The sequence below is a fragment of the Falco biarmicus genome, chromosome 9 (assembly GCF_023638135.1).
Source record: "Falco biarmicus isolate bFalBia1 chromosome 9, bFalBia1.pri, whole genome shotgun sequence".
Lineage (NCBI taxonomy): Eukaryota > Metazoa > Chordata > Aves > Falconiformes > Falconidae > Falco > Falco biarmicus.
This window is the reverse complement of record NC_079296.1, coordinates 33,034,332-33,046,488: the sequence shown is the minus strand read 5'-3', so window position 1 is coordinate 33,046,488 and position 12,157 is coordinate 33,034,332. Positions and strand designations below refer to the sequence as shown.

The 12,157-nt window shown below is 43.2% G+C and overlaps 1 protein-coding gene across 6 annotated transcripts in view; it reads right to left on the bottom strand.

The window, feature by feature from the left end:
- Positions 1-550: 550 nt before the first annotated feature.
- ALOX5 (arachidonate 5-lipoxygenase) overlaps positions 551-12,157 on the bottom strand; it is a 44,456-nt gene continuing 32,849 nt past the window's right edge. The window contains exons 12-14 of one of the 6 annotated variants that reach the window (XR_008823880.1): positions 1,898-2,619; positions 1,305-1,363; positions 551-1,220 (exon numbers count right to left, since the gene is read on the bottom strand). Coding sequence is in view for 3 of the 6 variants with exons in the window: in XM_056351595.1 (XP_056207570.1) it covers positions 11,432-11,611 (180 nt within the window). In the remaining 3 variants the exon portion in view is untranslated. Of the gene's footprint in view, positions 2,620-10,237; positions 11,612-12,157 lie in introns of those variants that run through there. The other 5 variants (XR_008823881.1, XR_008823879.1, XM_056351599.1 and 2 more) reach the window with 5 other exon arrangements.

Below are 12,157 nucleotides of genomic sequence, written 5' to 3'. Positions count from 1 at the left end.
GGAACGGGAGAGGTTATGGCCACTGTGGCTCTCACTTCATAAATCCACTGTAAGACACTTTAGAAAACTCTGATATCATTTTGCTATGAAGCAAGAGTTTCTTTTTCTTAGCCCTCCCAGTGATCTCCCAGAGCACAGTGGACTCTAAATAGTCACAAGCTACTTCCAAATCAAACCACCTTCCACCTGAAACAAGCTGGGTTTCCGGAATGCAAGAGAATAGTAGTGACAACCCATGGAAGACCCACAGTATTAAAAACCTAATTCATATCAGAATTCACGTCATACTTCTATCAGGTATTTCTTTCTGGTTTTCTTCAATGACTTACATCCAAAGGCTCAAAAGCGAAAACCTTCCTAGAGCTGCATCACATCTGCCCTCTCTTATCTCCCCTGCAGGTCTGAACACACAGCTGGCCCCCACTGGCACTCTGTGCATAGGAAATCGGGCCACAGACATTGCTCACTCGGTGTTCTGCCCCAGGAAGACCTGAGCAGGAAAGATTCATTTTTATACCCAGTATGAGATTAAGACACAAATGAGGTCAAATGCCTCTAATCAAGGAAATTTATTAAGCACTTACATAAGCAAAGTATTTATGTGCTGTGGTAAGAAAGCAGCGATAGGAAAGGGGGGAAAAGACAGAAAAGAATAAAATCTACAAGCAGTCAGGACAGAGTTGCAAGAGAGAGCCACCACTGTGGATCCAGTGGTGTCCTGTTGGCCCGTAGTCTCCGTGTACTTGGGTGACGAGGGTCCCTGGATCGTGCCTGCTGTTTGCTGGCACAGTCTTTTATAGGGTGTTGAGGGAGGTCGTTCCCTGGATGGCAGCACACACTGCGTTCCTGCGCACACTTTCCACCCTTCTTTAACCCTGGCCAAAAACTGGGTTTGGGTAGCTGTTGGTTCCTTACCCGCTCACAACTGCTGAGCTCTGTTAAGCCTCCATAAGTCTTGCAGCACGCTCAGCAGGAATGTAAACAAGCTTTGAGACAGTCAAGATATAGTCTCCTACACTTGGTGACACAGAGCCCTGGCAAAGCTCTAGCAAATCATTCCTGCTGCACTCACTGGCATGGTGGTCATGGGGAAGTAGTAGTTTCTTCTACAGGCAGTGTGCTCTTGTACTGTAGTACATGAAGGGCTGTCAATCATATGGTTATTTCTTGTTGATCACATGGTTTATTCTGAATGACACCAACTCACACAAGCAGTTGTCCTGTAAGAGAGCCTGAAAATCAACCACCAGTAGCAGCAAGATGCCACTGTCTTTATGGAGATAAGGCCAGAATTTGAATCTTACCTGTTCAGGCAATGAAGAGCCAGGCTCTTCCTTCAATAGCCTTAGTGAACCCCAAGTGACTTTAAAGGAATGAATGGAGAATTAGTGTCTTTGTAGTGGTAAAAAGTTGTGTTTACTAAAAAGTTACATTTTGTAGTGCAGTTTTTGAATGTGAACAATGTGTTGCATCCTTGTACTCCACACAAATTGCTGAGCAATAATACGTATCCAGACATCACCGAGTTTTGGACCTAGCCACCACATATACCCCTGACCTAAGCAGTCAATCCTTAGTTCAAGTCCTCATGCAGCTGCTCTGACTTGGCAATGTAACAAGGTCAGGCAGAGATCTTATTCTGCCACAAGAAATCAAGAACATTATAGATGACATACTACTTTCTACAAGTGTGCTTGTTTAGGCGTATTTGAAAGATAACCACGGTCTGTGACAGCAGTTACACACATCATTTCTGAGAACAGAGACTTCAAAGCCAAACCATGGTGGTTTCCTGTGCGTTGTCTCACTGAGCCCAGTCTGGGATGAGAAAATATTAGTAGCGGTGGAGACCCTGAGAGCATGAAGATGACCCCAGGAGTTCCAGAGCATCTCTTACCACATTGAATCCCTCTTCTCACTTTCTCCTAGACAACTTGATTTCATTATTGGCCTGGAAATACAGGTAACAGGAAGGAGCACTAACTGCTTTTTGTCATGGTTTTCTTTTCTGAGTGTTGTTTCCAGTCAAGTAATCAAAAAGCAAAGAAGAAATCTGCAGGCACCAGGTCTGCCATTTATGGAAAAGAGAAGAGACTTCAGGACCAGCACCTGCGAAATAGATCTAGCAGTAGATAAGTCTGAGGAGGTGAATATACTACTAGCAGTAACTAATAACCCATCTGCAGCTAGGAGGTTTAAAAAGAAAGAAAAATATAGCCTATAGCAACAAGTACCTGTCTAATTACAATGGGATTTCTGGCTGAACCTGCCAAGGAATTTTGCCTGTTGACATTCTTCCCAAGCACTTGTGTCTGGCTTGGGAACAGCAAAACCAGAGACAAATTAATCTTTTCTGTAAGATCACTGAGGAATTCAGTGGTTAGGATAGAGACACGTATCTTACTGCCTCCACATGAAATAAAAGTGACATTACTTACCACATGGTGCTTGCAAGTCCCAGCAGGATGTCTGCTCCTTCCCTTTCTTATGTCTTGAATATGGGTTTTATAGACAGAACAAAACATCCTTCCTGGTTTCTCCCAATGCCAGTTCCTTTTCTTTCCTTCTTCCTTGTGCAAAGCTTAATCCCTCTTACGTCAGCAGCTGCCTTAGGAAAGCAGTGGAAAATGCAGGTGTCTGCTAGTGAATCCACCAGAGGCTTAGACCCTGGGAAAGTGCAGTAAAGTATTCAGGGCATATCTGTCTTCAGGGGCATAGCTTTGCTCATATTTCAAGCTTTTTCATCCAGTCTTGGCATCAGTCCAGCTAATTATTGGAAGAGGTGGAAGTATGAACTTTACACTCAGACGTGAAGAAGCTCAGTGCCTTGTTTCTTCCCACAATAGGTAAACAAATCACGGTGGGCCCACTGACCATCTGGTGGTGCTCCTTTGGTTTTTGGTAGAGCTCTTTTAAGAAGGAAGCCTATGAACAATTGAGTTTACTGACTTTCCACATAACCTTTTCTTGTTTTTTTTAATGGGGTCCTAACTCAGCTATGTAATTACAGAGTGAGCCTAATCACCAAGTATTGGATTTTAAACACTGTAATACTACAGTTAAAAGGTTGCTAACTAAAGTTAAAAGCATGTACAGTTTTAGTTGTGCTCACCAGAGAAGCTGAATTTGAAGTTGGGTAGAGACCTACCAAGTCCAGATATTAAAACTAGGATATTAGGTTCCAACTTAACTCTTACAAAGAAGTACTTGAACAGCACCTCACTTAATATTTCTCTCACTGTGCTGAAGGTATTCAGGTGTTGTTCACCACTTCCATACGTACAAACAAGAAATTTGTTCGGTAACACAGACAATTGCTGTGCAGATTGTGAAGCAAAACCAGCTCTTTCTAGCAGAGGATGCAATCCCTGAGGTGATGAGTAGAGGACAGCTCCAAAGGAGGCCCTACAAACCCATGAGCCATTGCTGTCCTACCAATTGACGATTCCCTCTGACGTGGGCAGTGACTATCTCATGCCCTGAAACTTGGACATCAGTGAAGCAGACAGCTGAAGATGGACTTGAGCTCGTAAAACTGACTCTTTCTGGATTTAGGGGCAGAATTAGTTAAAGCCTATGACAGTTCAGATCTCATGGCTTCATCCATGTTTCTGCCTTGTTATTCACTTAAATTCAGTTAATCTTAACCAGCCTGTTGCCTTGACATTATCTAGCTGTACTACTCAGTGCAAGCCAAGAAAACATACCTCCCTTAAACGAAAAAAAGTGAGGGTTTGGACCCTGACCCACTGAACCAAAGGCTGTTTGTTGGCAGTTACAAAGATAGAGGTGTTGAGTCATCTGTTGAAACCAAAAGGACTTAATCCAACTTGATTTTTCCTGCTTTCACTGATTTTCATGTATGTGCAAGCTTTATGAAGCCTACTGCAATTACCCTCAGACCCATGCAGTGTTTAGGAACTCATACACTTTTCTCTGTCACCTAAAATGCTGAACTCTTACTGTTTTGGCCTTGTCTGCCTCAAAGACATCTGTCTTTGGTTTATGTGAAATGGAAAAAGCTGAAGCTCTCAAAGGTCTGCTTTCCAGAGGGTAATGCCAGATAACCTGAAAAGCACCTGTTCTCCTGGGGAATCTCAAGAGCAGGAAAAGCATTGGATAAGACGATATCCCCTCCAGACCAAGAGCTGGTGGGTGAACACCCCGTTCAAACCACCCTCCTGCCTCAAGCAGAAGTGAACCCAGCATGCAAAACTGCAAGTACTGAGTATATCAAGGCAACAGCCATGTCTGATATTGCCAAATAGATGGCAACAGACCAGTTATGACGTTCTTTCTCAGTATTAGTATGGGCTGTCCTCTGAAGTGCTGCTAGGAGAGCCCATGTGCCAGGGGGTGGCCAGCAGGAAGTGAGAAAGCCTCAGACAAGCAGATCTCCTGAGCAGCAGCTTGTGCAGAGAGGGAGCTTCTTCACGCCCTTCCACCTAAGCATGTATTTAAACCAACAGGTGGTCTAATGCAAAGGCAGAAGTACCGAGTACAAGCCAGCACACCATACCCAAGAGGCAGACTTCAGATGTTTGAAGTCTGCATTAACACAGCAAAGGACGAATGATGACCTATTAGAAAAATAAAATCTAAAAGATCAGTGATACGGTGTTGGCACTAGCAATCAGAATTGTGACTGAACAAGATCACCAGCTCTGTTGGAGAAGGGACCTAGCAAGAGAAAACAAGACTCATCTTGCTCATACTCGTATTGTCCAAGGCTGGAAAGAGATTTATTTGAATATTGCTGCCCTCTAGTGCTTTGGAAAAGAGTCTGCCCACAATTTAGCCATAAACAGATGTTACGCAAGGGAAGCATGCCATTTCCAGGAATGGACAGGAAAGGATCAAAATAATCAGTGATATCTATAAAAGCAAAAATTAAAGACAGCTCTGACTGGGTATAAATCCATATAGCCATTAATTATTTCAAATTAGCTATATCAGTTTAGAGCCCCCCTAGAATCTTCCCCATTTATGTTTCCAGTATCAACAAATAGATCCTTTACCTTCCTTTTACTGCATCCTGAGGCAAAGGCTTTTATCAAAACACTGGTAGTTGCTGAAGGTAAGGTGGCAACAGCTAATAATCCACACCACCTAAAACTGCTCTTGACACTAAAACTGACAGATGGTTCGGTGTCCTGGTTTTGGCTGGGATGGAGTTAATTTTCTTCTTGGTAGGTGGTGCAGTGCTCTGTTTTGGGTTTGGTGTGAGAACAATGTTGATAACACACTGATGTTTTTAGTTGTTGCTGGGCAATGTTTGTACCAAGTCAAGGACTTTTCAGTTTCTCAGGCCCTGCCAGCGAGAAGGGTGGAGGGGCACAAGGAATGGGGAGGGGACACAGCCAGGACAGCTGACCTGAACTGGCCAAAGGGATATTCCATACCATGGGACATTACGCTCAGTATATAAACTGGGGGGTGCTTGATTGGGGCCTGCTGATCACTGCTGGGGGACTGGCTGGGCATCACTCTGTGGGTGGTGAGCAGTTGCACTGTGCATCAGTTGTTTTCTTTCCTCTCTTCCACTTGGATTTCATTCCTCTCCCCCTCTCCCTCCTTTTCGTTATAACTGTTATTGTTGTTATTATTATTATTGTTCTTTCATTTTATTTCAGTTATTAAATTGTTCTTATCTCAACCCTCTAGCATTACATTCCTTTCCGATTCTCCCACCCATCCCCTTGGGTGAGGGCAGAGTGGGCAAGTGGCTGCATGGTACTTAGTTACCAGCTGGGGTTAAACCACGACATACAGGGACACTCTAATATATTATAGATATTAAATCATCTTCTGACCTCAATGATAACTTCAGGTCAGCAGCCAGAACATCCCTCATGATGTCCAAAATATGTTCCACATACCTCTTGTTTTTGCTGCGCCTGTTTTGTGGCTAAAGAAAGCTCATTAAAATAAACTACATGTAAAATAATCTCTACTCACATCTGTCTAAAAAAACCCCAACCAAATGAACAAACACTTAAACCACTCTGTTGCTTCTGATTTTAAAAGTGATAGCACAGGTCTGTGAGAAGCAGCTGAAAATAACTACTTCAGCTCCCTTTCCCCTCTGCAATTCATTGTGTATCCATTCAATGAAAAATTGTGTTAAAATTCACCTCACAAAAACTAAAACTGTATATCTGCAGTCTCGGGGGAGGTCTGTCAGTAGCAGTAACACCTTCTCCAGCATCCCCGTCTCACTGTATTGGGCAATTAACCTTCCCAGTGTTTGCCAGTTAGTTTAAAGGTATATTCAGGCTAGAATTTAATTCTTGTTTAAGAATTAAAGCTTTTCTCTCCTGCCACAGCTGAAGACAATCAGCATCTTATGCATTATTTTCTCCATTTATCTGGACAACTGCAACATCAGCTTTTGCTTTGCAAGGGAACTCTAGCAGTAAGGGAAGGAAACTCAGGCCTTGTGGTCAGATCACAGAACTGACAGCCTTGTTTTTCTGAGTTTTGCCTCTGCTTTTCTGAGTTTTGTCTCTACTTTTCTGAGTGGTTACGGACAAATCTCTATAGATTACATTTTCCCCTGTCTCTATAGTTGACATCTATTCCGTGATGTCTACTAGCACAGTAAACACCTCCTTTTGAGATGGCAGTCATTTCTCGCAGCTGTGAACAGGTTTGGCTGACCTTCTATTAAGCCTTTTAGACTCTGCTCTCCAGCCAAAACCCAAATACAGGTGATGAATTTGTGGCCAGCTGAAGCTCGTCCTGTGTCCATGTCAGTTTACCACACTACTCTGCCTTTCATAGAATCACAGAATGGTTTGAGTCAGAAGGGACCTTAAAGATCATCTAGTTCCAATCTCCCTGCCATGGGCAGGGACACCTTCTGCTAGACCAGGGTGGTCAAAGCCCCATCCAGCCTGGCCTTAAGCACTTCCAGTCACATCACCTGCCTGTGTCCTTATGATATATTTATATCCCTGTATGCGTGTACCTGCGTGTGAGTTAAGACAAGCCGGTGAGCAGCCAGTCCCTCCCTTCCCTGTGTGCTGGCTGCACCAGTGATGGCAGCACCTTTGTGAGTGCACGTGTCTGCCCTGGCAGGGTCCTGCAGGTGAGGCTTCCCTGCGTGCCACCCTGCTTCACCATGCCCTTTGCTGAGGCCACCGCTTGTGTCAGATGCGACGTTCACACTTGGTTCCTACCACCCATCTGTTCAGCAGAGATCACAGACTTGGAGAGGCAACAGCCGCTGAATTTGAATGCCAAAGCCGGTGCAATGAAGAGGCCGCTGATAAACCACAGAAACATACCAGTGTCCTCCAGTAACAGGAACTAGCAAGGCTAGGCCGCTGAGATCTGCGTCCAGGCTGGATCTCTTGAGCTGCTGGTTGCAAGCAAACAACCTGTTTTGATTTTACATGTCAAAGACCTAAATCTATGGACAGACTACAGACATAGCTGCAAGCAGGAGGAAATGCAGTGCATGAAGGAGTAATGACTGAAATAGCCACTGAAGCATGGTGGTCGTCAACTGCCCACGTGCTGTCCACACAGTGGTAATGATTAAGAGGTTTAAAGAAAGTCTTACAGCACAAGGCCCCAGGAAATTAATCTATTCAGTTTACCAAAAGAAAGAGGAAGGATGTAGCAGGGAACTAGTCACTGAAGGATCTTCAGTCACCCAAAGCTACTGCAAGAAGCTGTCTATTGCAAGAAGCAAAACTGCACGCAGAACTAGGAACACAGCACGCAACTTTCACAGCAAGAGGGATTCACCAGTCAGACAAGCACCACAGTGAACCATGTATTTCAGTAAATCATGAGTGGATGTCTTCACAGAAGATAATTTCATAGATCAAGCACCCCTGTATCGAAAAGGGAAATGCTTCATGGAAATCCAAAGACCTGTGTTATACCGAGATCAGTCTAAGCAACCATAGCCACATCTTCTGGCCGTAAAAACCCATGACTCAGCTTAACCTCCAAACTTACCAGCCATGTCTAGTTATGCAATATTTATTCCTGTTTATAGTACGAATAAAGCCAAGTAAGCACTTTGGGCTACTGTCTCAGTATGTGCAATTACTTCCTAGATACCATGTAGCTACTACTGTGGCAAGAAAGGCCAGTTGCCAATTAAAACTTGCTAGGTATAAACAGGTCCTCTGGGGTCTATTCAGTGTTCTGCCCTGCATGCAACAGAGCCAGTAATTCTGAATGGCCGAGTCTGAAATGCTGTCTGCTCTCTAGAAGGCTAAAATTAGCATGCTGCAAGTAAACAACTTTCTCATAATCTTTCTGTAAAAGAGGCACCTCAAATCAGGGCTGATCTGCTGGATTTCATTGCTCTTGTTCCATTTCCTCACCTGTAAAATGGGTATTGACCACAAAAAAATAGGTAGCATATTTCATATGGGAGGACTGAAGTATCTGCGCTTTGTTTCCAGGGGCAGTGAGAATCATGTGATTCTTGCAAACAGTGTTTCAGGATTGGGAAAGGGAATGTCCTAAAAGGAGTTCACAGGGGTAAACACCCTGCAAAAAGAGAAAAGCATGGGAGGTCAGTGATGAGAGCTGGGCTGGCTGCAGAGGGCTAAATCCTCACTGTCACTGATAAACCCAAAAAGCGAGTGACTTCAGCAGGGAAATGCTTGCACTGTTCCCTTGCTGATGGTCTGTCTCCATCTCAAGGCCTTCTTTTCTCCTTAAGGTGAGATTTTTTGAATCTGCTTGCGGATAAAACATTAGGCTTTCTCTTCTATTTGTGGCAGTCCTTTAGGACAACCCTTCTCAGTCCATTTCTCACTAGTACTAATGACAGTTGGAGTATCCTCTTTTGTGACCAAACACCAAAAGGAAGGGCTGAGATGCCAGACCCTCCCAAGTTACTGCTAAGACTTCCTGAAGGGGATGTCCCCAGCTCAATATTCCAGACAACTGAGGATCACTGCAATTGGAAAAGAGAGCAAGGAAGCTTGAGCTGAAGAGACTGACTAAATTCCCTTGGACTGGCCAGCAGCAACAGCCATCCAGCCAAGACAAATGCTATCAGCTGTCAAACCCCATTAGACATGGGGTGATGCACATCAAACACTAATAGCTATCGCAAAGCTGAGTGCATGACCCTCTTCACAGAGAGCTGATCCTTTCATTTCCACCTAGGAGTGATCCTGTGATCGGACGCTGTACCTTAGTACCATGACTTTGGAGATACCTCTGTGCAAGTCCTGGCTAAAGATGTAGGGGAGGAATCCACAGCCCATGCGCAGGAAGATGACTTTCTTGGTGGATGGTGACTAGCTGCAAAGGGAGCAGGGAGTGGGACAGCAACTGTGTACCCAGACCTTCTGGAAGAATAAGCACTTTACTAGTAGTTTGCATTTATTTGCTTCCTTTCTGGTGCCAGTGTTATTTTTAACCTCCTCATTTCTTTCCACAGCTTCTCCTGCAATTGAATCAGACTGCTAATACTGGCCTTCAAAGCTGCACAGTCAATTCCCCAACCCTCCCATCTACCCTATTTGTACCCCAGGTCCACAGGCTAGAGCAGAGGGAACAGAATAGAGCAAGAGAAGAGTCATCAGCCTCTCTTTCCCCGTTTTGTTTTCTAGACAGATACTTGGCTGTGCAGACCATTATCATATGAGAGCAGAAGCAAGAGGCCATTCACTGTTCACAGAGGAAGGAGAGGAGTTAGAGCTAGCATGTTGGATATATAACACCAGCTTGGTGCATTTTTTGCCTTTTTCATTTAAATTGCGCATTTCTTCTTTCTCATTTCCTCCCCCCTTGGTTCTCCCCACCCCCACCCCTTTTTTTTTTTGTGTGTGTGTGTTGTTCATGTGTTATGGTCTCTTGATCCCCTGGTCCTATTCCACAACTGCATGCCTTGCGTCCCACAGCCATCACTTCTCACAGGATGCAGTAAAAGGAAGATGCGCAAGCCTTACAGGTACTGCCTGAATGACAGGAAGCGGTCTTACCTTCCACATTTTTTGCTGAAACTCTTTAGCTGGAGGGGGAGAAAAAGGGGATCAGTCTGCTCTAAAGGGTCTAAAATCAGTTTCCACACCTGTGTTTTACATGAAATAGGACATATTTTAGTAGTACCCTTTTCCAAATCATACATGAAGATAGAAATAACTATATTTCTCAAACTCCAGAGCTTCGTTTCTCTACACAGCATGTCGTACTTATTCCTACAAGCTTTTCAAGACATACAGCATTAGATAGTGGGTTAAGAAATAAAAGCTAGATGTTCTTGTTCAGTTTTGTTTTATTAGCACAAGAAGCTTTCTTATCTATTGAGAAAACACACTGCAGGCTGGTGAAGCTAGTATAAGGAACAAATTGTGGGGAAAAATAAACCAAAATTTTTATTAACAAAACTATGTCTCTTAAATTTCCCAAACTCTGGTTTTGCTTTCATTATCTCAGTGACTCTCTCAACTTTAACCAAAGCCCAAGTACTTGAACCTAATCACCTCTAAACAAAACAGACAAAACTCAGTTGTTTCTAAGGTGGAACATGCCAATTTTGTTGAATTGGTCAAATCTAAAGATTCCTCTTAGAAGCTGTCAATTACCCCTTCTCCACAACTTCTATCATTATACAAAGTAGCCCCCCCAAAACAGAAGAAACTATCCACAAAACCCAGCAGCCTCAGCAATGAAACAGAAATCAAGCATAAGCACTGCTAGGTCTGTACTTCTTGCCGTTGTGCTAAGCAAAACATTTGTCCATACATGCTGGCAGAGGCAAAACCAAACTTTCCTAGTTTTATGTAGAAAATATATAGGTTTATGTAGGTACAAAATTTTCATCTCCTATGAATCAGGCTATCTCATTTCACATGAACTGGTGTCCTGGTTTCGGTTAAATCACAACAACTTGGTAAGAAAGTGATAAAAACCCATCAGCTATGTTAAGAAAGTATCCTGCTTCTACCTTCATCCTGATTAGGTAAATCATGCAGTTATAGTGACAATATTTAACATTTGTTTTAATCAGATTAAAAACAATGCATAAACTTTAAAGATCTATTTTTATGTGTTACCAGTGTCACCTATTAAAATTCGGAAGGATTTTAAAAATGTGACTTGCTTATTGCTCGTGATGCTATTTTCATTGAGTAAGAGATTCTGTGATTATATTGTCTTGACCAGGAGAGGGAAAGCTATCAGAAACATGGATATTGATTCTAAGGTTAATTTAAAAAATCTTGGAAAAATGAACTTGTAACAAATTTGACCTAGAGAGCTGTCAACTAGCCTTTGTCTTGCAAGATCAGTCATAATCAAATTTGTTTGAAAGTCCAAACAGACTATGGGTCAGCTCTGATCAGGGGGATGTTCTTAATTTATCCATTTCTGAAAGTTCACTGAAAAGAAGCATATGTAACAGGAAAGCATCATTAGCCTTATAAGCCTCCAAACCCTCCTGGGCATCTGCTCAAACAGCAACGCTGTTGGGAATGCGATCTGGGGAAAGGTAGTAGTAAGGAAGCTTCTTGTTCTTGTTGCGCTCAGTGATGGTGTTGACAATCTCATCCAGATTCTTGCAGAATTTTGCCATAGCCTCCTTCACTGGCTTCTCCACAAAGTGTTCATCTGGGTACATGCCCAGAAACAGCTAATTGAAAAACAACAAGACATCATGCTCTGAGAAAGCAAAGGCTCTTCTGTTTCAACATTATGCCACCGAGCAGAACAACACTCAGATCCTCACAAATGTTACTATTAAAATAGTGCTATCAATATATAAGCTAGCCTTGGAACTGCCAATGAAAGATGCTCTGACATCCTTCCTCCACCGCTGGCTGTTTCTTTCCATACCTGCACCTTTTTGTAGTGCTGGTTCACTACAAAATAAGTGTAAAATAGTGCTGGTTCACTTAAAAATAAGCATTTTTATTCAGGCCAGTGGTCAGTCAGATCAGCTTTCTAAGCCAGATCTCTGCGTAGCCACTCAAACATTTATGCTGCCAAAGAAAAGGACAGCATGGGAGGGGAATGAATAGCCAGGGATGAAAAAGGAAGATGACTGATGCTCTCAGTGACAGCAGAAGTTTCTGTTGACTTAAAACTGTCCTTCAAAGTTCAGCCTGACAGTTGCTTTTGTCTGCTTGGACTCTAAGGGTGCCCTGAATACTTCATTGCCAATGTGCAAATATGCGTA